At 37.1% G+C, this 24007-nt stretch overlaps 5 protein-coding genes across 7 annotated transcripts in view; 3 read left to right on the top strand and 2 right to left on the bottom strand.

Moving 5' to 3' along the window:
* Positions 1-11669, bottom strand: part of cno (adherens junction formation factor afadin) — a 44642-nt gene extending 32973 nt beyond the window's left edge. Inside the window, exon 1 of one of the 2 annotated variants that reach the window (XR_011033638.1) lies at positions 11174-11652. The gene's annotated coding sequence lies outside the window, so the exon portion shown is untranslated. Of the gene's footprint in view, positions 1-11173 lie in introns of both variants that reach the window. The other variant, XM_068301750.1, reaches the window with a different exon arrangement.
* Positions 11670-12036: 367 nt separating this feature from the next.
* On the top strand, positions 12037-13632 carry LOC137584160 (RAB6A-GEF complex partner protein 2). The gene is made up of 4 exons (XM_068299413.1): positions 12037-12271; positions 12325-12428; positions 12490-12600; positions 12660-13632. Exons 1-4 carry the CDS (start codon positions 12126-12128, stop codon positions 13598-13600), a joined length of 1302 nt encoding a protein of 433 aa, XP_068155514.1. The 5' UTR covers positions 12037-12125; the 3' UTR covers positions 13601-13632.
* A 90-nt stretch (positions 13633-13722) lies between these two features.
* On the top strand, positions 13723-15077 carry Vps37B (vacuolar protein sorting 37B). Its single transcript, XM_068299414.1, has 2 exons — positions 13723-13943; positions 14014-15077. Exons 1-2 carry the CDS (start codon positions 13833-13835, stop codon positions 14551-14553), a joined length of 651 nt encoding a protein of 216 aa, XP_068155515.1. The 5' UTR covers positions 13723-13832; the 3' UTR covers positions 14554-15077.
* Positions 15078-15434: 357 nt separating this feature from the next.
* Positions 15435-19990, bottom strand: Kat60 (Katanin 60). 2 transcript variants are annotated; one of them, XM_068300874.1, is made up of 5 exons: positions 19839-19990; positions 18330-18551; positions 17666-18272; positions 17484-17605; positions 15435-16888 (listed from the first exon to the last, which is right to left on the bottom strand). In XM_068300874.1, exons 1-5 carry the CDS (start codon positions 19848-19850, stop codon positions 16130-16132), a joined length of 1722 nt encoding a protein of 573 aa, XP_068156975.1. In that variant the 5' UTR covers positions 19851-19990; the 3' UTR covers positions 15435-16129. The 2 variants fall into 2 exon arrangements, with proteins under 2 accessions (XP_068156975.1, XP_068156976.1); XM_068300875.1 differs by lacking the exon at positions 19839-19990 and adding an exon at positions 19366-19386.
* A 416-nt stretch (positions 19991-20406) lies between these two features.
* On the top strand, positions 20407-23825 carry Mms19 (MMS19 nucleotide excision repair protein). Its single transcript, XM_068300870.1, has 6 exons — positions 20407-20628; positions 20686-21069; positions 21132-21481; positions 21545-23008; positions 23068-23490; positions 23558-23825. The coding sequence occupies exons 1-6, from the start codon at positions 20538-20540 to the stop codon at positions 23750-23752; spliced, it is 2907 nt and encodes a 968-aa protein (XP_068156971.1). The 5' UTR covers positions 20407-20537; the 3' UTR covers positions 23753-23825.
* Positions 23826-24007: the final 182 nt, after the last annotated feature.

Raw genomic sequence — 24007 nt, 5'->3', positions numbered from 1 at the left:
CGAGTTTCCTCTGTTTTACTTTGTTTTCTTTTTAGTCGATTGCTTTTTGTATTTTTACTGCTTTTGCTTTTTGCTAGTTCTTTGTTCTTTGATGTATGCAGTTTTTCTGTGGCTTCTTTTTATTTAATCTAGCGACACTTTTATTTTTAAAACTTGTTGACTATTTTTAGTTCGACGGTTTTAAACAAAAGGTTTAAAATAATATAAAAAATTAATACTCAAAGCATTCTAACTGCTTTTTATGATTTTTTAAGTACCTATTCAAAGCTAACTGCCAGCAAATGCAATAAAAAATAAACTGTGAGAAACAAAATTAGTTTATAAAATTAAAAAAATAATATATTTTTGAACTTTTCCATTCCATTTATATAGATAGATATTAAGTAGCAAATCGAAAAATAAAGGTATTGCATTTCTCATAAAATATTCTAAACTTTTAAAACTATTGCAATATTCCAGATTTTTTTCTCTTATTATGAAGAAAATTGTTCCCCGTTGTCAATATCAGTCGATTCTAAGAGGGATAAAATATCTCAGCACTTGACTATTTCTTCTCCTGTGTTTATTTTAATCATTGTTCGTTAAAGTTCCTCAAGTTCCAGCTAACAATGTTACCTTTATTTGTACAATTCTCTCGCTTCCTTCCCCTAAATAGCTGGCATTTAAATGGCAAACTCTTTTGTTTTATAATCCAATTTTACAGTCAACCATTTGCCGGTTTACCAGGCTGTGGCCGGCCCCACCGGTTGCTTTGATTTTTCTTTACCCTTTTTTGTTCTCTTGTTTATTTAGTATGTTTGTTTGTTGGTGTTTTTTTTTTCTCATTTCTTGTCGCACTTTGGTCATGTAACTGTTGTTGGTGTTGGTCGTGTTAAAGGGGTTTCTGCATTAAAAACTGAAATATGAAAACAATTTTTCCCCCATTCCATTCTTTTCATGTGTGAATACTACAATAAAAAAAAAACGCTCTGTCGGGTTAACACATACCGCAACGAATTGTATATACACTTACAGAATTTCCATTTTAGGCGAGAAGACTTAAAAAAGTCAATCAGTAAAAAGACAATAATAAGCTTAGGTCTTGCTTTTTTGCATTTGTTGCCAACTCAACACCTTAATATTTATAATCTTTATGTAAGGGTATAGGACAAAAAGACAAAACCGGCGTCATAAGGCATACCAACTTGGTTGTTGACTCTTTTTTTATTATTTCGGTTTTTTAAATTTTTTGTTTTGCCTCTCTTTTTGTTGGTCTTAAAAAATATGAGTCAAGTTTGTTGCTGTGGTTGCCTCTGAGATTGTAGTTGCTTCTGGGCATGCTTAATTGGTCAGTTGAAAATTGGAATTGGGTTGAAGCGCAAATTTTAATGAGCCCTGCGAATTATTTTCTAGATGCTTGATTGTTGGAAGTGGGAGGAGGGGGAATTAGAGAAGCGAATGTAAATAGACTTAATGACTGTGTGCGTAGGTAGGTGAAAGGAAATAGCGTAATAACACAAAAGAAATGGAATTGGACCAGAGGTAGAAGTAAATTAGACTCAGGCAGAGGAAGTTCTCTAACAACATCAAATGAGTTGAACGTGACTAATGCCTTGACAAAAAGAAATATCCATAAAAGGAAATATTGTACAAACAATATCTTATTATAATAAGGGAAAGGTTGCAATTAAAACTGTTGGAAAAATTTCCACTCATTGATATGAAATTGATATTTTGATTTCTTGTTCTTTACAACTTCAATTGAAGCAATTGCAATGCTTTTTTTTTATTTCCTTATGCCAAACATGCACAACAATTTACAGTTTTCACTACATTATTAGAAATTTTGTTTACCAAATTGATTGATAAAAATCTTTAACCATAGAAATTTGCATAATGAAACTATGACATTATGATGGACAAATTAAGAATGCGATAAAATCAACGAATTTGTTTATTCGAATAATCAAGATAAGAGATAAATACATACATACATAGATAGAAAAAGAGTAAATAAATATAATCAGTCAATAACCTGTTGCCAGACAGAGGAAGAAGAAGAAGAGGCACATAAATTGTGGCGTGGGACCAAAGGCAAACCAAAACAAATATTTGCCCAAATAAAGAGACCTAAGAAATGGGCAACTTCATTAATAAACACACAGACGACAACAACAAAAAAAAAATGTGAAAGAAGGGGAAATGTTTGGGGAAGACGGTAACAAAAAAATCAACAAGAAATTTTGTAGTAAACTGAATCCAAACACACACACACGCACACACAATCATTGGAACAAGTGAAAGTTGATTAATAGTTTCCGTTTATGGCGAAAAGCGTTTTCTTTTATTGTTTGTTGTTTTTTTTTTTTTTTTGTTGATATGGCAAATATTTATTATTATTATTATTTTGTACTTTTTTTGGGCTAATTTTCGTTGTTGTATTCAACAAAATAAGCCGAAACAAAGGCCAAAAGACAACTCTGCGTATGAGTAATACATGCAAATTAGTAGCTCATTCTCTCTCTCTCTCTCTCTCTCTTCTCTCCCGTTTCTTCTTACTGCCTTTATTTGTGCATTTTTGCATGTGCGCATAATTCAATTATTCATAAACTTTTAATAAATATAAATGAATACATTTTCTGACCTTTTTGTTTCTTTGTCTTTTTCTCTATGAAATATTCTCACACAAGCGAAGCATCGCCGCACCTATGAGACAAATCAAAAACCACAAATTGAAGAGGTTTTAGTTTTTTTCTATATATGTATGCAAAATAAGTTGGATAATTAAGTATGCATAGAACACATATGTATGTTTAACCAATGAAATGGAATGGAATGGGGGTCTGCTAGGCAATGTCTGGCATGCATAATTATGATTCAACGCAATTGTTTTCAGAAGAGACTTACCAAGTATTTGATTAGTAATCGTGATCGTCTCATAAAAAGCAATTGCGTTAAGTAAAGGTGTTTCCACTTCACACACCTTATAAATAAATGTATTACTATACAGTCGTGCTGCCAACATTTAAGGTAAAATCAGATGCAAAGTGGCTTAAACTCCGGATATTGGGGATATCGTTAAAAATAAAGCGTTTGCAATTAAAAGGCGACATCTTTTTGTAAGCTTCATCAGAGTAGAGACAATATCTTCCACTATTCACACCAACAGTGAACTGATTAGGACATTTTCATAGAATTCCAAAGAATTTCAGTAGACTCAAACCTATGTATATGTATAGATTTTGCATTTACATATATTATCATTTCAAACTCATCTACAAATATATAAGAAATAAGTCAAGCTGAGACGTTTGTTTAGAGAAATCTAATAGTTTTGGCTTTAATATCACCAAGATCCAAAGATAATGCCAATTCATTGAATACCATTCGCACTTATTCATCTCCATATTTAAAGCAAGCTTTTGAAATAGTTTAGTTAACTGCTTCGAGTTTCTATCAACTGAATTAGATATCTATCTCATATGAAGATTGCATATTTGTTGTTTAAGATATTTACGATTAGTTTCGCTTTGTTTCCATTTATAATCAGCATAAACATCGACATTTCATAATCATCTCACACGCGTATTTGGAATCTTAATGAAATGCCATAAGCAATTTGTTTTCTTTTCCTCTGTTTCTAAATTACAATCAGACAAAGTTGAAGCTGTCTCATGTCATAATGCAATGCATTTAGTTGATAGACACGGGAACCGGTTAGATATGGCGACACACAGACACCAATACACAAACACACGCACACTCGATGGCCGTGTCTCAAATGCAATTCTATTAATCTATCAATGGTTGAGCAACTGCAACTGCATCTGCATCTGAATATACATATATGTATCTATAAGCATGTGGTTACGCCTCTAAAGCAGTTTGTGTTTTTACTCCACCTTCTTTTTTTTCAACAACGACCATCAAACATAATTTTATTACTTAGTTTAACTAGTAAATGCTCAATTTTTTAATGAACTTGAATATATTTAGGGGCATTTGTTTTGATTTAAACCTTCCATTGACCTTCACAAATGTTGTAATATTGCCATTTAAGTTTGAGTTTTATCTACAAATTTTAAAGTTTAAACAATTTAAATATATTCAAAAGTTAAAACAAAGAACAAAATATTATGCAGAAGAAAATCCCCATTGATTTTGTATTTCCAAAAATGTATTTAACTTTTAATATCGATTCCTATTATCTGGATTTTTATCTCAAGCTATAAACTTTTTCAGACTTTCCCATTTGTTATAAAAATGACGAATGTTTCAGGGGGAGAAACTTTTCAGAAAGTTTCTTTGCTATTTCCTATTTTTTTAAGTTTTTCTCATTTTAATTGAAACTTTATTGGCAATTGTCAATAGTTGTTAGTTTCCTTTAGTTTTTGCCCCCCATTTAAGTTTTTTTCTTCTCTCTTTTTGTAATGTTTTGTGCATAAAGCGAAGATTTTTATGGGCGTCGTCAAGTGAAAGTTTTGTTTCACAGAGTCAAACACTTTGTGTGTGTGTGTGTGTAAGTGTATTGTGTGTGTCCACCATTAGAAGTAAGTACATAAAATTGCAAGGCGACGACAACAAGCACAACATCAAAGCAACACTTCCATGTAAAGGTTCCCTCATCATTATGATGCTATAATTTTCCCACATTAAATATGCAACTAAAGTTTATAACATTTCTTAATGGGTTGGCTAGTTTAAGCGCGGGGGGTGGCTGGTGTTTGCTGCTGCAAATCTGCAGCAACTCAGAGGGGAAACAGCTCTTAACCGGTTAATTGCTTCCTGGCCTAATTAGGCAAGCTTCAACCAGCAGTTTCAGCATGAACACCAAAAACAACAACACTTGAACGCTATTTGAGTCGACATTTAAATGCAAACAATTTTTGTTTTTAAAGTATTGTAATGAAAAACTTCGAAAAAAAAAAACCAAAACAATATAAAAAACTTCACACTTTTTCTTTTTTTTTCTTTTTTTGTTGTTGTTAATTAAACAACAACAGATTTCACTTTGTTTATAGTTTTATGTGGCTTTTTGGCGTAAACAATATTTTTGCTTTTTCAAGCTTTTTTGAATAATCATAAAATCTATATTGCTGTCCGAGTTGCATAACTTTCAAAAGAGACACAGCTAGAGCCAGACCGAAAGACAGAGAAAGTGATATGTATTACGTAAAGTTTAAAGTATTTCAAGTACGACTAAGCGATGACTAATAAGAATCACAGTTTCATATAGATTAAACTTAATGCCAGTTAAAATTTACAATAAAGTTTAATAGGCAATTAGTGTTTAAGCTTTTACTTTATTACCTTCCATTACATTATACCAAGTTTAGATGCCCATAAACATTTTAAATTAGAATTACTTTAGTTCAAAAGGTTTGTATGTACCGCAAACTTCATGTTATCAGCACTTATCGACTACGATTACTGTATATAAAGCGTTGGTGGAAGTAGTTTGAAGATCTATCTTCCTTCTTAAGATGTAGATACATCTAAAAAGATCCACAATTATACACCGCTTACACTGTCTATAACAGACTTTGTCACTTATTGCTTCACATATTTTCAGATTATATCTTAATTATATACCTCTTCAAATGATCCTTATAGTATTTGTTAAAGATGTTGTTTGAAATGTATGATTTGATCAGCCTTTTTTCTGGAGTTGTTTGGCTTCCTCTTGAGAGGTGTGATGATTAGTAAATTTCCCAAAGATTAGCAATCGTCATGTTCCGCTCCAGGCACAGACACAAATGAAGGCAGAAGCAGCGCAACCGAAACTTATGCAAGGCAAGCAAAAAAAAAATCTCGAAAACTGCATAAATTGAACCAGCTGCTTCTGTTTATGTTGACCCACAAAATACTTGGCAGCGGCGACGGCGGCGGCGGCGGATAACATCTTTGTAATTACTTGTAAACTAAGTAAAGATGCCAAGCATGAAATTTGCAGCTGGTTTTTTGGATTTTGCTTATGTGTGGCGTTGTTGCGGCATGTTTTGCTTTTGCCGCTAGGTGCAAAGGCAACCAAACAAAATAGCCCAAAAAAAAAAAGGTAATCAGCTGTCGCCGCAGCAGAAGCAACAAACCGCCAGACAAAATAATTAGTTTCAATGAGTGTTAGAGCAGCGGCACTCGACAAACATTCCGACAGACAGACAGACAGTCGGACCAACTGAATGACTGACATTAAGTTCACATTATGCATTCAAGGAATTTTGCAAAAAAAAGAAGGAAGAAGACACTACGATTCAAAATTCTTCTCAGTTGTTCTCGACTTGTTGTCAAGCCGAAGTTTTTGTTAGGGGTGGGTCTATGTAGTAGATACAATCCCCGACAATCCACACACCACTCATACACACACTCACCTTTCTTACCCAATACGGATTAAATTTATTAGGGTATCGACTTTGCACTACCCTGTAAAGTATCATAAACTATCGAAATAGTCAATCTGTCAATTATTAAGCTAAAGGATTCCCCTTCCTCTGTCCAGGGTCGACAATGAATCTATTCAGAAAGCACAACTAAGTTCTTATTGCTATCATGAAGAAAAAATATGCTTTCGACCAAATACACAGACAGATTTAAGAAAGAATGGCATAAATTTTGGCAAATTAAGTGGCCCCCATAATCTAGACTATCGCATTTGTTTTAATTTCAATGACGTCATATGTAGGTATATACCCAATTGATTTGTTTTTTCACAGGGTAGAAAATACTATTGTGAGGGGCTGCAATCCCAGGTACAAACAAAATCAAGATCAAATGCAAAGCAGGTAGCTAGCTGAGAGCACGCACACTCTCACACAAACACATACATACACGCATAGGTAGACAAAAAGGATCGTCGAAAAGGTATGCGGCAATGCGGCGGCTTACGGCGGTAAATGCCTTGTGCACTGGCCCAGAACGTGGTTGGAAAACTGTTTTTGTTTTTCAGTAGATACATACATATATATAAATTTTTTATGAATTATACCAATTGACAATTTCGAGTAAGAAAATGAGAAAAGTACAGTCATTGAGTGGAAAAAGGAAGGGCAAATTCCAAGCGTCCCTAGATTCTTGCATTCTTATTCTTTTGTTGCCTCACTTCATGTTCATGTCCATTCTTTTGATCCGTCCATCAATTGCATATGCCAAGGACTTGTCAATCCTTCCCTGGGTTCATTCAATGGAATGTTTCTTCCCCCTCTCTCATGAATGACGATATTTGAAGTTGCTGCTTGACTTTTTCATTTCAGTATGAGAGAGGTCAAGCAGAAATTGTATGTTGCCAATGGAAAAATGTATGTACTTAAATAAAGGATATTTCCATTAGTTGAGCTGTCAGTTGATATAAAGATATTTGATTAATCGAGAGAAGGAAAGGAGAGGGGCGTATCGAAGGATTTATGTGTTTTACAAATGTTTATCGTCTGATCTAAAATGTTTACACTGCCTTCATTGGGTTATTCTTTACACAAATACATGGGATTCTCAAATTAAAACGATTAAGAGATGGAGTATTATTTATAAATATTTATTTAAAGGAAAACAAGAGGGACAATGAATTTGAGACTCTAAAATAGAAAAAGAAACAAAAATAACTTGAGTGATAATAATTTAAATCGACTATTCAGAGAGAATACTCCTGGTATTAGTTGGTCAAACAAAAACAAATAGAACAGAGATTAACTTATTCAACAAATACTTTTCAACAAATGCTTCAGATTTGTGGGAAGCGAATGACTCACAATTCACAAACATCCGAATTAGCACAAGTTATGAAAGGGTTATAAAAAATTACTGATATACAGATAGGCTGCTATATCAACTGTATATCTATAGTTATAGATTTAGATCTTATCGATAAGAAACGTTTATATATAATATGATAAATATTATTCAAAAAAAATGTGTCTTTGCGTGTTCCACCAATAAGAAGTGAATTGGCTACAATTTTCATGCTTTTGCTCTGGTTGTGGTTCTGGTTCACTGGTAATGCGAGAGACGCGTGCAAAATGTGCGGGAAGATGTCGATTGAGTGAGTGAATTGAATCGCCTTTGGAATCCAAAGAATGTTGTACGTTTCCTTATACATAGTTGAAATATGAAATGCAAATAAAGTGGAGCAAAAAAGCCAAACAGATGCACAGATGAAAGAAGAAGCAAAAGAGAGAGAAAGACAGGGAGAGAACAATAAAGACAGCAGCGAGTATTTAGTGTTTGATTGAATTGAAACTAAATCACGGTCAGACCCCAGAGGAGGCAAAGAGTTGAGACATGGAGGAGGAAGAGTATGAGTTGGAAAAAAACAAGTTTATTCTCTGTGTGCATTCAATTTTTGCCCAAAACGGGTTTCCTACACATTTGCTTTAGCAGCACAGAAACATAAAGAAGGCGGTTTGGCAAACTGGGCGTGCCTCTGACCGCAAATTAAAAAAAAAAATCGCGCACACAAATTTGTGTATAGCGAAGACTTTTCTTGATCCGAGAAGGAAATCAAATCTAATTTTCAATCTAGGCCCTCTCCGTGGTGGCAGGGGAGAAGCGAATCTGGTCTCAAAAAACAAAAGTAAACAAAAGGCGCGAACACAGACGATGCAGATTTAGCGCCAAAAATAAACATTTTGCAAAAAGAGAACCCAACCAACCGAAATGACAGGGAGGGAGACTCCAATTACTCTAGATAGAAAGACGCAAAGGAATTGCTAACTAGGCGGGAATAAACTACTCCCTCTTCCCACTGACCGCTGCCTTCCCTTCATTGCCCCCATATCTGGTATTTGGCATTAAATTGCAGCTGGGGCAAAGTCTTTGCAAACTTTAAATTTCGTTGCTAGCCGGAACGCATCTCAATGAATATGAATATACTTATGTATATAAGTATTTCTCTATACTTAAATCAAATAAACAGTCCAGAATATTGTCAGAATTGATTGACATTATAAGTTATAATAATATTTGTAGATAATGGTAATATGTCGCGTAATTCATAATGGCTACAACTTGGACTTATCAGTCCTGTTAGCAAAAGAAATCCAAAAATAGCTTATCACATATGCTTTAAATAAACTTCGATCGATTCGACTTTGGTATACTCTGCATGAAGTGAAAAATCTATTACGAATAACTTGTGACTCTTAACGAGAAATCCGCAACTTCGCAGTAAATGAGCCGAAATTTGTGGTGTAAACAGGCTGCAACCTATCAACCCTCTCTGTTTCTTTCACTGAAATTTTTCTGCAAGAAATATCATTCTTTAAAGGATTTTGTAAAGAACCTATTACTATAAATAATATTTCCCAAGGAGAGTATAAACTGTGGTTTTTACTTGTTCTGTGCTAAAGCTAAAACGAATGGAATATTTATCATAAAGGGGGAATACTTTAATGATATCAATAATCTTGCACACATATCTAATCAATATTGTACTCAAAATTCACAAGCAAATAAAAAAATTCTAAGAAATTCCAATGTATTGGGCATTAGGTGTTTCTTAACCACCTTTTGTTAAGTTTTAAAGTTTTTTTTGGACTAAAATATCTTCAGTCACAGTTCAAAAGTCCTATGATGGAGAACTTTAGACATTGTAAGTCTATTTACTATAATTTATTTAGATGAAGATCTAATTAGACTTTTGCCACATTTCTCTATTTAATTTGATATCACTTTTCAGCTGTGGAAAACAAGAGTCTGATATCAATTCATCAGAAACTTAAGTGCATAAATAGGTACTTAATTAGAGGTAATATTTTCTATATAAATTCAAATTTAGCTTTAGATTTTAACCTCAAAATAAAAGACCCGTTTTAGTAACTACCTCGTTTGCAATTGGATTGTAAGTCATGGCGTAATTAGATTAACTTGGCACCTGTAGAGGAAAGTCAATAAATGGATCGATGCCTATCAGCTAATGTGTGTGTGTGTGTTTTTGTGTGCTAGTTTTTGTTTTGTAGATTTCAAGACCTACAAAATGTACAACTTCTTGTTGGTTTTTGTTTTTAATTTTTTGGGTTAGTATTTCTGTTGACTTTAAATATTTGTAATTTTCAATAATTGAATGAGAGGAAATTTGTATGTGTATGTGTCACTGTGTGTTTTCCTTATCTCTCGTACACAATGCAATTGCATTGTCGGTTTTGGTTTATCTTGCACTTGTTTTTTTCGGACATTATTGATAAACTGGAATTTGGGGTTAATGGAACAAAGAGATAAGAAAATAGGAACAAAGCCAAAATAAAAGGTAAGCAAAAGGCAGGGGAGAGGGAAGGTAAATTTATTAAGTGACGCATTATTCCAACTAAACAAGACAACAAAATAAATCTACTCTTCTTTTGAAATATACATAGTTTTTTATAGGGTATTTGGATAAGGCAAAAGAAACTGAAATCAAAATGAGTCATGGGCAAAGAGCGCCAAAAATAAACTGCAAATGCAATTGGCTTCAGTTGTTGTTATTGCTTTTTGCAGCAGCAACAACAACAGTACAATGACCGAAAGCAAAGCAAAAGGCAAAAAAGCAAAAACAACACCCGCAAAAACATAGTAGAAAAAATAAAATAGAGAACTACAGCAACAACAACAACAACAACGACTATAACAGAAACCTGTTAGTCAAAGCAGCAACAACAAGCACTAAAAATTCCGATCTTCCAGTTGACGACGACGCCAGCAGCAGCGACGACGCCAACGACGCTTGGAGCCTCCGTTGGAGTTGTTTTTTCTTTTTATCTACAGGTTTTCAAGAGAATCCAAAGAAAGACAGAGCCATAGAGAGTGAGACAGGGAGAGCAACAGGTATAACTGTCTTTGTGTGAGTGTGAGTGAGTGGAGACTTTGCTTTTTCGTCGACGTCGCTTTTTTGTATATGTGTGTGTGTGCGTGCTACGAAGCAACAGAGCAAAATGTACACTCTGATAACATATGAAGGTGAGCAACAAAATAAAAAACCAACAAACAAAAAAACACACAGAAGAAGGTACAAAATATCAACAACAACAACGACAACAATGGAGGGGAAAATGCCGAGAGACAGAGACGCACCCTTTTCTTTCTTTGGGTATTTATCTTTTTCGAAGCGCAAAACCACATCCCGCTTGAAACGAAGTGTGGGGTGGGGGAGAAAAGTAATCCAAAGAAGAGCGGGTGGAGAAATAGAGGGAGCTAAGCCGGACATGCAATTGGAAATAATGCAAATAAAACTTACCCGTTTTTGACGCCAAAACTATATTCCAATTGTTCCAATAGATCATGTAATCCACATTCAGCAAATAGAAGAAAACCACAAAAAAAAACAAACACTGCAAAAATTTTTCCTTCTTTACATTTTTGCTTTTCTTGGAGGCTGCGCGCAGTCGCAGTCAGCGTCAGCGCAAAGGAAAATAAAAAGCGCACTCACAGACACACACAATCACAATCACAAGGTATTCACTCGTTTTCCACTCAAAAATGCGTTGGAATATTATTTATTTTCAATTATTTTGCATTAATTAATTCCAATTATGCTGATTTTCCTCACGCCTTTTCAGAAAATTATATTTCTTGCGATTCGTATTTCACTTCATTTGTTTTCAACACCGTTCGCGCACTTGTATATTTTCAAATTTTGTAGAGTTTTCAAAATCGAATATATTTTATTTCAAAATTATTTTGCGACGATCCGCCCACGCATCCGCTCACTTCGAAAACAAAAACAACAATAAAAAAAACAACAACATGGCGAATTCAATTCGCTCAGCGAGACGAATTCGCCCAAGCTGTAAAAAAATGAATATTCGCCCTAACTTTTTGCCCACTCGCCGCAAAGACAAACAAAAACAATGAAAGACTAAATCACATCGAACCACATCGAACAAAAGAGTCCAACTCGAACACCGCAGTCGAACAAATGAGTCAGACCTAACCACGCTGTCGAGCCTTCGCCGTAACTCTCCGATCTCTTCGCCGTAAAAAGTTTTGGCGAGAGCAAGATGAATTCGCTCATCCAACATGAATTTTCGCCTTGAATTAGAGATGGGAGTTCCATCCTGCGATAAATCGATACTTTTCAACACTGTTAATCGAGCAGATTCGCCTGTTGCTCTTTATTTTCTTATGGCGAATTAAATTGTTTACAAATAAATCGATGGTGGGTGACTATTCTGTTTTGGAAATGAAAAATGATTGAAATCAAGGCGAAATTGGTGCGGGCCGACTCTGCTATATATGCGACAGGAGAACGCATAGAGTGTCTAATTGAATTTACCCACAAAGTCTTTACGGAAGAAGCGGAACAAGTGCGTTCAAGAAATGCCAACGAATCAAGGTGAAAATCAATCTTTGAATTAATAAATCGTTAAATTTGTGGTTAATTTACAGTCTGGAGAACCTGGCATGGGCCTCAGCTCAACTGCATTGCTACCGGAAGACGAGCTATGCCATATCTTCTGCGGATAAGACAAGCGAGCTGACCGAACTTATAGGTAATCCTTTGCCCATGGTGATGGGGATTGGTGATATGCCTACTGATTCTATCATTTTCAGGGCGAACTGCCTTAGATGCAGTGACTCAGGCTCCTGGGGAAGTTATAGTGGCCACCAAACCGAAGATATTGTTTTGTGACCTTAAATTGCAGCCGGGCGAGACCAAGATGTGTGAGTTTTGCCTCTTTCCAATATGAGAAAAAACTATTTTTGACCATTTCTTCCTATAGATTACTTTAATGAGTTTGTGCCACGGGAAGGTCCGCCCACATATCGAGGACACGACATAAGATACTTTTACAAGATCACCATAGCCACTCAGCGAGTTAAATCCAAAGTGCAGACCTTAACAGTGCCCATACGTGTGCTGCCGATACCCATAATAGCCCGACCTGAGGAGCTTCATGTGACGGTGGAAACCAATGAGGAGTTGGCACCAACCAATCCCTTCCTGGAGAAGCGTGAGATAAGTGAACTGGAGATATCCTGGCATCATTTGAAGAATGTAACCGCACGCAGAGCTCCAAAATTCTATCGCATTTCGAATAAGCACGGATTCGTGGGTCGTTTCTGCCTTTTTAAGCCGGCCTATAAATTAGGTGAGGATATTGTGGGCAGCTTAGACTTTGATCAATGTCAAGTGCGTTGTGTCCAGTTCTCGGTGAAATTGCAACAACAGGAGCTGCCTCTAAGGCCCCAATTGGAGCATCAGTCTTCGACTACCGACGACAGTACATCTGTCAATTCTTTTGATATGGCCAGCATAGCCAGTGGTATAGCTGTTGATAATCTTCACAAGTCTTCAACATCGGGTAGCGCCCGGGACAAAGAGGGGCAATTACCGAATCCTTCTGGCAAAGTGTCAACTATTTCCACCACACATCAGGTGTGCTATGCCACAACCCAGACGCAGGTGGTGGTGCCTATTCCCTTGCATGTTACACCAACATTCCGCACCGATCTCGTAGATGTCAAGTGGCGGCTTCATTTTGAATTCGTCACCAGCACCATGATGGATTTCGGTCGTCCCAATCCTGAGTCGGGTGAATTAAAGGCTCCAGCCGAGCTGCCTGTCGAGACTATGGTGTGGAATCTTCCGGTGACCATCTATGCAGCCAATCCCCTGCAGATTTATGCGCCGACGCAAACATTCAATTTGTTAATCAAGTAAACTAGTTTAATAAATGTTGACGCAAATTTCAAAGTATTTCCATTTAATTGTAATCAACAGCAAAAAAACTGAACTTTAAAATCTGCCCGCCATGTAAATTGCGAGTTTGCCAACACTAATCTCCTCGCGCTTCGCAACACTGCACTCGGGACGTGAAAACAAAAGAAGAAGAAATTCTAAATCGTAAATAAATTTATAAATTCGTAATTTAAAATTTGCAATTGCACAAAAAATGTACCAGGAGTATTTAAATCAATTGGCCACCTCCATCGGTCCATTGGGGTCGGATGAACTTAAGGAATTACTCAATGATGATGAAAAACTGGATCAAAAAGTCGACGAGGTAAAGGGAAATTCTTTTCGTCCTTGCCATCTTTTGTTTCATGCTAGTTGTTTTTGTGGATTTTCGTTAGGTCCTGGAAAATTTAAAACAACAGAAAACCAACGTATTCGAGGATAATCGCATTCGGGCCGAGCGGAATATTGAAAAAGAGCCACAAGTCATTGAGCTTCGTGGTAAACTCAGTGAACTTAGCGAGGAGGGACGCACCCGCTGCTCTGCGGTGCAGGAAAAGCTATCACAATTGAAACAGAAATCTGGTGGAACTAGCCAGGAGGCGGCTTTAGCTCTCTTGCAGACGGCAGCGTCGGAAAGTGAAGAACAAACCGAGGAAATGGTCAAGAAATTCAATGAGAATGAAACCAATGTGGAGGCATTTCTTGAGGATTTCCTTTCCAGTCGCAAACAAATGCATTTGCGTCGACTAAAAGCTGAAAAAATGCAGGATTTGATCAGAAATAAGAGACGCAGCACAGCTCCAGCAGCTGGAGGAGGAGCGATACCACCTTACGGAAGTGGTTTCTATCCATCCGCTGCACCGGGTGCTGGGGTTCCATACCCAATGATGGGCCCCTTAATGCCCATGCCACCGCCAGCAGGCAGACCATACTGAAGCGATTTGGGAGCTGGGTCGTGAATGGGGGTAATTTTAGCCTATACAAAAAGTAGCTGATGTTGTTTAGAAACTGCCATCGCGAGGGTGCAATTCATGACTCATCGCAGTTGTCATTAGCTTTCTAGGTCGTCATCACTTTTTTATACACCAATATCAAGCAAATATATATACATTTTAATAACATTAACGTGGGCTGTTTGAAAGGTTCTCAACATTTCAATATTGGCAAACATAAATAAAGCTTTACGATCAATTTTGTGCTCAATAGATTTTTTTTAAGTTGGGCTCTTGAATTCTCCAAAGCCACTGAAGTTTTCATCGCCGATCTTATTACTCAACTTTTATAAAAAAAAAAAACAAGCAAAATTTAAAAATGAATAAACTTAAGACATCTAAGTCGGAACAGACAGCAACAATATTAAACATTAAATTAAAAGATTCCTGGACTGGATTGGTTTTATTGCATGTATATAAACTATTATTATGACACAAAAACAATAAAATAATCCATTTTTATTCCACTCCTTGACCATTGCCGTACTACTGCCTCGAACATTTACCTGGAGCATCTTAACATTGTTTCTGAAAAACATATACATCGTTTTGCATTCTGAGAGATCAGAGTTGGTTTGATTAAATAGTAAACCAAGTAAATATTTGTTTTTCGTTATATCTGCAGTATGAAGCTTTCTTCTTGATTGCTTGACAAACTTTTAAAATTGTAACCTGCTCATTTTTTTAAATTTATCTTGTAAAGATCATTATAAACAAACTTTTAAGACGCCTTTAAAATTTCGATACCACGAATATAAAAATATTTATATTGATATAGTTATCTTTGATCGGATTGGAGTTGAACAGTAAATGTTATAACGATGTTGAGTTAAAATCTAATGTTTATTGGTTTACAGTTTTGTTTTCATGTGTTCAACAGCATTTTAAGTACATATTGCTTTTCAATGGTAATAAACGATAAAAGGTTACTTAATTTCTAGAAAATAGAAATTACAATACGTAAGGAGAGTGATATTACACAATTAAAAGAAATTTAATAATTAATTAATATGAATACAAAACAGAAAAGAAGCAAAACTTATATATGTAAATATATAAAATTGGGTTACTTTTTTTATAATGGAAAAGCCAAGGCTTAGGTGGCATTTAAAGCGATTAGGGGGTTTGGATTGTTTATCTTAACTTATAGTTATTAATTATATTATATATAATAGAAGAGTGCTTAATTGCCGGTGTGGAAGGAATATGCTAAAGTGAGTGATATATGCATGTAGAATGATGTATGATGTGTGTTAAAATTTATTATTATTTGTTGTGTTGCCTATGAATTTCATAAATGTTTTACTTTACTCTCTTTGAGAATTGTTAGTCTTTTGTTTTAGGTTTTCGTGTTTCTTTTTTTTTTTTTTTTTGCAAAAAATGGTGTTATATATAAAATATGTATGTTTCTTTTTACGGGGCCGGTTGGTTTCTCACTTTAAAAGCTTATAAAATTAGGTTTCCTTTTTGTTTAGATTAAGATCTTTATTACTCGTACCGCCCAGTTAGGGTAACGCCATCATGATGAACCAAACTCCATCATCCATTTCTCGTATTTATCTAGATCTGCACGCGATACGCTCTTGTTGCAACGACTCATGGCCTCATTGAAATCCTTATTGGACACTGGCAGATCTACCTCCTCGGTGGCCAATTGGCGTATCTGTTCGGGTGTTAGGCCAGCGATTTTTCTACGCATCGACATCATGCTTGCCTCACGGCATACATTTGTGATATCCGCTCCCGAATAGCCCTTCAATTGATTAGCCACATATGTAAGATCGACACTCTCATCGATTTTCACCTCGCGCAAATTGATTTTCAACAATGCTTCGCGTCCCTCATCAGACGGCAATGGTATGTAGATACGTTTCTCTAAACGTCGACGCAATGCCTCATCAATGTCCCAGGGAAAATTGGTGGCTGCCAGCACCATAACTACTTTTGCCTGCTCTTCGCTACCGCCAACGCCATCCATTTGTACCAGCAATTCGGATTTCACGCGACGAGAGGCTTCATGTTCGGACTCGGAACCACGACGTGAGCATAGAGAATCGATCTCATCAATGAAAATGGTGCTGGGTGCATAAAAGCGAGCCATCTCGAAAAGCAAACGCACCATTTTTTCCGATTCACCGCGATACTTGGAGGTAAGAGTGGCCGAGCTGACATTGAAGAATGTAGTGCCACATTCGGTGGCCACCGCCTTGGCCAGCATTGTTTTGCCAGTGCCAGGTGGGCCGACCATTAGCACACCTTTCCATGGTCGACGAATGCCCTGAAACAAAAAAAGAAATCTTAAGTAATAAGTAAAGATAGAGATTCAACGTTTATAAACATAAAAACTACTTAATCATATAGAATTAATGATTCGTATCAATGTCATTCAGATTTGAGATCATATGAAAATAATCAATTACCGCACAGGTACTACATACATTTCACTTTGCATTGGAATATCTATAAAGAGCTTCTTTTTTTTTTGCTCCCAGATAAGATAGCAAAACATATACATAAATAAGGAAAATATATTCATCATAAGTTGACTGCTTCCTTTTTCGATATGTTTAGATTAGATGGATGCCTTGCACATTTGTTTAGCAATAAATCGAAACCTAGATACAACTTATTTGTTCTTAAATTATTAAATTCCCTTATAAAAATTATACAATTAAACTATTTATCTGGCTCAATCTGTACTGCACAGAAGTATTTAACCAACTCAAAGGTCCGCTTACTTCTTAAAGCGCCTTTGATCTTATCTTTATGACATGTCTACAGTGACACCGACTCGATAAACAAATAATGAAATGATAAAACTGAATCCACCTGGCCGCCTACATGACTCATTGACGATGATGACTAAAACGCACCTTGAAATATTCAGGCATCAACATGGGTAAAACCACAGCCTCCTCAAGCAGTCGTTTGGCATCATGAAGATCAGCAATATCGCTCCAGCGAACCTTTGGATCCTTCTGTAGAATATCACGCTCTAGGAATAATATATGGCGAGTTAATTTTTAGCAAGTCCATATTTGCATCTGTAACATACCCAAAATGTCAACAAGTTCAGCTTCTATGTGATTGTTTGGCTGAAATTTACGCTCTTCCTCGGATCCACCATTTTGTGAATCAGCTTCGCCATTATCGCCTCCATTTGCCCCATTGGCAGCGGCTGAGTCGTCATCTTTGACTTCATTGTTGTTCGCTGTGGATAGTTTACGTCGTCCATTACTGGTGGTGGAGGCAGTGGTGCTGTTGGTGGTTCTAGCACTATTCGATGAGCGAGCATTTCGTGCGGCATTTGGACCGTTTCTGGTTGTACTCTGTGGGATTCGTTGCTGTGTTGATGCGGAATTGCTTGAATTGGTGGTACGTCGACTATTTGTGGCATTTGCTCGTCGGCCCACTGTCTGAGTTGGAGCTGGTTGCTTTGGTGGACCCCAGACATCTGGATCTTTTGGTGGTGGTGTCCATATATCTGGATCTGGCTTAAACCAGGCGGCGGGATCTTTATAATTGCTGTTACTCTCCTCACTGTTCGACTGTGAACGCAATTTCTGGACAAATTTTGTATTCTGAAAGTCCAATGAAATGTCCTGCAATGTGCGTTGTATGGCCTTAACTTTGGCATGCTCCTGGCTAATCTGATGATTGAACTACAAAAGGGAAATGATTTAATTGATTTCCTCTTTCTTCTGTCTCATTCTACCCACCATATTCCATTTACCCTTACGCATCGGATCGGCAGTGCTTTTGAGTAAACGACCCAGCATTCCTTGGAGTCCCTCATAGTAAATGCATGCCGAATCGTAGTTACCCGTCATGGCCATATCTCTGGCTAATTTGGCATTCTCGCATATTTCTTCAAACGTAGTTTTGGCCATTACGGTCATTCCTACGCAAGTGGTTGTCTTTTGCTTGCCACCTCGCAGTAACTTCACAGATTGGAACGTCGGAGAACAGGTTGTTGCCAGTGTAACCAAAAAAGAAACAGACACAAAAACAGATTAGTTGTCCAATTAAAGCATTTGAGTGCGTAAAGTACTACACGCTCTCCTCTATCTCTTCCGCTCACACTCTATCCCATTCTATCTCGTTCGCTCTCTCACCCTCGCTTGTCACCTAAGTATCTTATGATGAGGTGAGTGTTAGACATGGATGTAGTCAAAGGGGGAAAGCCTTTGAATGCCGACTATTCTATAACATCACGAATTGGTTCCACCTGATCTCACCAATTAGGAAAATTCGATTTCCATCAATAAGAATTTCTACTGTAACATAATCATGTGAGATTTTAACAATCTTAGGATGGTCCGGTTAGTAATTGTTAAATGAACTTGAACAAGTCTGGTAAGACATTCTTTAAATTGATTTCCGGTTAACAATTAAGTTAGCCCCCCTTTTAACTGCGGTTATGTAGTAGTGTGAACAATAGAACGGAAGCGACTTTGGCTGCGACTGCGTCACTCACTCGCACACACACACAGAGATGGTCGCATGCACACACACAGTTGCAGGTAAAAATGGAAAGTGAGCCTCGAAAAAAAGCAAAACACAATTGAAAAGAAAACATGTATATATGTATGTATGTATAAAAAAAAGAAGCTAGAGCAACAGAAGAAAAGGAGTGGGGGAAACAGAGACAGCGAGAGCGACCTGACAATGGCAACGACCGAAGTACCGTTCCAATTGCTAATTATAAAATACGCGAAAAAGAACCGTTTTTGTTGTCACCATATTTAAACGTGCCTCCATTTTTATTTCCCCTCCCCGGCGCTGCGTCTTGGGCCTAACACATCCCGCACAAAATATGATTATAACCTCGGATCAGACAAATAAGGCGCTCGACCTTGTTGACTTGAATAAAAAATAAATTCTTCAACTCGAACGACGTTTACTTAAGAAAAACCGTCGTATGCAAAAAGAAATAACACTCACACACACACACACAAAACACAAAAGTTAAAAAAAGTCTCTCAGCTCAGATTTCATCGGCTCCGCACACACGCACACACACACACAGAGTGAGACACTTAATGCATTTTAAATAGTCTTAGCTAATTACAATCTGATTTGTTTCATTTAAACAGATAAAACAATATTAAAACAATTTTCTTTTCTTTGCTACGTGGGGGCGTCTGTGTGAACGAGGAGGCGGAGGGGACGGAGCGCTGGCGGCATTTATATTTAACGTTGTCTCTTTTTATCCTTTCGCAACTTACGGTTATGGACATTAGTACACTGGCTTAGTCACAACGCGATATAATCTTAAGGTATAATATATATATTTAGCTTGTTTAGTTAACAATTTAAAAGGCAAAATAAAACGGGTGCCGTCCTGCTTCTGCTGCTGCTTTTTATTGCTACGAAATTACTAAAATGCCAAAAATACCAAACTAGTATATTCAATGTGCCCAGGTATTTATACCTGACACAGCTGATGCAGTAGACAGGATTTTCGTTAATTTTTTAAATTAAAAATACTGAATATAAATGAAATTGTTTTACTGTGTTTTTTGCATACAAGTATTGGGAATTGTTAACAAGTGAAAACCTATTAAAAGATTGAATTGAAAACTAAGTATAACTCTCAATTGCAACATTTTTAAAGAGTAGTATAGTTTTTCATTCATCTCTTTTTTGTTTGTTGTCCTTTTATTGTGCTCTTGTTTTTTCCTCTGTTGTCCTGACAGAAATTTTGCGATTTTGTTTTGATTATGATTTTCGCTTTTGTATTAATGGTATTTGGTATTTCACGGAACGATGCGTTTTTGGTATTTTGGAAGCAACTCGTCGTTTAATCTTTTGTGTTATCGGGTGCAAATAATTCGGCTTAACGTGCTTAATAATATTTTTGGGGGTTTATATATAGCACAATCACGCAAGCGACGGCTACCACAGCCCATTTTGCCCGCCTAATAATGACAGCGCCAACGCCCACACGTGCCAGCCTGGAAAAGGCTCTAAAGAGCGATGCCAAACTTCAAAAGGCGGCCAAAGAAATTGCCAAGGGTAAGGTTGTCTTTATTTGAATGAGTTTCCCTGCTAATTGCGTTTTTATTGTTATAGACTTGTCAGCGGGAGCTTATGATATAGCACTACTGGCCGAGGAGTTGGGATTTGCCTTAATATCACCCGATATGGCGGAACGTGTGGGTGGAACAAATCTTTTATCTGCCGTCCTAGGCGCTCTGCCTCAGGATCTGCTTAGCGCTGAGCAATTAGAGTTTTTGACAAGATTCTATACGGATCGCCTAAGGGATCATCACAATGTAATGCCGGCTATAATTGATGGCATCCAGGCCATGGTCCATATGAAGCATTTACCTCGAAAGTGTGTTGTTGATATACTACAGGAGTTCTTCCAATATACAACCTGCCAGTCACAGACCCGTGGGGATCGCACAAAGCTCTTCAATACATTCAAGTACCTGACGGAGAATTTTAAGCCAGGTAAGAAATCATTGCTTGAAAGTAATTTAAAAGATCTAATCCTTTAATTCTCTATCTGGCAGAACTGCAGTCAATGGCTGGTGATTTTGTCTATGGCCTAATCAATTCCATTGATGGTGAACGCGATCCTCGTAATCTGGACATTATATTTAGCTTTATGCCCGATTTTATATCAACATATCCATTATTGCACTTAGCTGAAGAAATGTTTGAAATCTTTGCCTGCTATTTTCCCATTGATTTCAATCCCAGCAAACAGGATCCCGAGGCCATTACGCGCGATGAGCTGGCAGCTAAATTAACAAAATGCTTGGTGGCCAACAATGAGTTTGCAGAATGGGTGGTGGCTTTGGCCTTGGAGAAGTTAGAAAGTGATTTATTGGTTGCCAAACTGGATTCCCTAGAACTGCTGGTACGTACATCTTAATACAATAAAATCTAATTTCAATTAACTGATTGAAATTCACATTTATAGCACCAAGCAGCCGTTAAATTTCCTCCATCCGTGCTGGAGCCGCATTTTGAGCAGATCTGGCAGGCTGTTAAAGCAGAAACATTTCCTGGTAGCGATAAGGAGGAAATAGTGAAAGCCAGTCTTCAGGCCTTAAAAGCCCTGCTTCAACGTGCTGCTAATGTTCCAGACATTAGTCATAGCTATCAGAGCACAATTTTGGGAGTAATTCTAACCCATTTAAGTGATGTTAATCAGAGACTCTTTCATCCGGCCACTTCTCTGGCCTTGGTTTGTGTGGCCAGTGATGCACCGTTTGCAGCAACAAAGATCCTAAATACATTCCTTATTAAGTTGGAATCTATTGATTTGCAAACCTCACTGCCAGAGCAGCGCATTCAAATCTATCGAATTGTTACCCAAATCTATAAAATATCAGCTTTAAATGAGGACCTAATTAAATTGGATTCATCTGTGGTCAGTCGGCTGCAGGACGATGTTATAGCCGCATTGCGTTTAGTCGAACGTGAAGACTTTGATGCCAAGAAGGAAGACTTGGAATTACAAAAGGCATCGCTGAATGTGTTGAGTGAAAGTGTTCCAATTTTAACCGAATCCCAGCGAGCATTGGTCTATAAGGCGTTCGTACAATTAATTAGCCATCCGATTTTGGATTTAGACTTTACACAAATCACACAGCGATTGGGAGCCCTACAGCCTGTTGAACTGCAGGCAAATTTCATCGACATTAGCATACGAAACTTTGGTATTTTCTCCAATTTTATAAAGCGTAAAATTTACGCTAATCTATTGCCATTAATTCCTCAATTGGCATTCACTCAACGCATTTTGGATCTACTGATGCAGCAACTTTTCACTACCGAACAATTAGAGCCCGCTGTCCGACAATTAGCATTGGAGGCCTTAAATACTTTACTAACCCAAGAGGATCAGCATTTCATTGTTGATCTGCAGCAGCAATCAAATTTGCTCCACAAACTTATTGAACTGGCCCAGAAAACTGAGACTGATAGCATGCCCAGTGAATCGTTGGAGCAGATTTCCGGAGCTTTGAGTCGCATCATGCAACAGTTACCCCTATCGGAACAAAGTGCCATTGTAAGTGAATATTTGCCCGACCTTCAACTGCATCTTTCGGCTGATTTGTATGTAGCTAAAGGTCTATTGGGTTATCTTCATCAAGACATCAGTTTGGATGATCATTTTGAGCGTTTGCTAAACGATCTTACAAAACTATCCCTGAGCTCTGATAATGAAAAGCTACGAGTGATTGCCCATCATCTACTATGCAGTTTGGTTAACAAAATGGACAATACGCCAGAAAATCGTGGCAAAGTCAAAAAGGTTCTTGTACAGCTAAAAAATGCAATCAAAGAGGGTGATGGGAAAGCAGTAGAGATATCGGCATGGATTGCCAAAGGTCTAGTTGTGGCTGGATTTGAAGAAGCAGGTGAAGTTGTTGGCGATGTAAGTATTTAGTTAAACTTTTTAAATTTAATTTTATTAATTTTTCTTTTTTCTCTTAGCTTTCAGATCTTCTCAAGCATCCAACCTTAAGTACTGCTGCTGCAGTGGCATTTGATATTTTAGCCGCAGAGTTTCCCGAATTGGATTTGCCAGTTGTAAAATTTCTGTATAAACAGAAATTCTTTCATACCATAATGGGTAAAATGGGCAATAAACTGGCCAATTATTGTGTGCAGCATTTGAAGGCATTTATCTATGTGCTCAAGGCCACTCCGATGGCGGTGATTAAACTCAATATTGAGAAATTGGGACCACTGCTCTTCAAAAGTCTGGAAGAGCCCAACGATGCAAAGTCTTTGTGCATAGCTTTGGGTATTTGTGAGAAATTTGTGCAACAGCAGGATGCATATTTCCAAGGACATTTAAATAACTTGATACCCATTTGCCTGGAGCTGTCAAAGAAAAAAGAACAGAATACTATGGTAGGTCCTAGTTAAAAACGTTAATACTGATAAGTTTCTAATGATTTTTGCTTTCACATATATCCAGCAAGTGCGCATAGCTGCCCTCCAGTTATTGTATGACATTACAAAGTATCCGACATTCGTTCTATTGCCTCACAAAGTAGATGTCACTCTGGCCATGGCCGCTGCTTTGGATGATCCCAAGCGTTTGGTTAGAAATGTGGCGGTTAAGGCCAGAAACGCCTGGTTTCTAATTGGTGCACCGAATGGTGGCGACTAGCCATGGACAATTAATATGCAACTATTGTTAACATCAGTTTTTGTAAATCAATATATTATGCACAAATTTTTAAGTTCTGTTTACTTTTTTTCTTCTTTATCTCCATCAATTTTAGTCATTTTCATATAATTTTCCGGTATATGAGCAGTGATTGATTTCGTTTTGCTCAAACTCCAAGAGTAAACCTCGTAAAAACCGATAAGCCAGCAACATCTCTCTGCTCTAACAATATTGAAATTTGTTTTTCCCGGATCA

This window comes from Drosophila tropicalis, unplaced genomic scaffold (genome assembly GCF_018151085.1).
Source record: "Drosophila tropicalis isolate 14030-0801.00 unplaced genomic scaffold, ASM1815108v1 contig_878, whole genome shotgun sequence".
In the NCBI taxonomy this organism is placed as follows: domain Eukaryota; kingdom Metazoa; phylum Arthropoda; class Insecta; order Diptera; family Drosophilidae; genus Drosophila; species Drosophila tropicalis.
The sequence above is the reverse complement of the archived record's forward strand: the minus strand, read 5'-3'. Positions and strand labels throughout refer to the sequence as shown.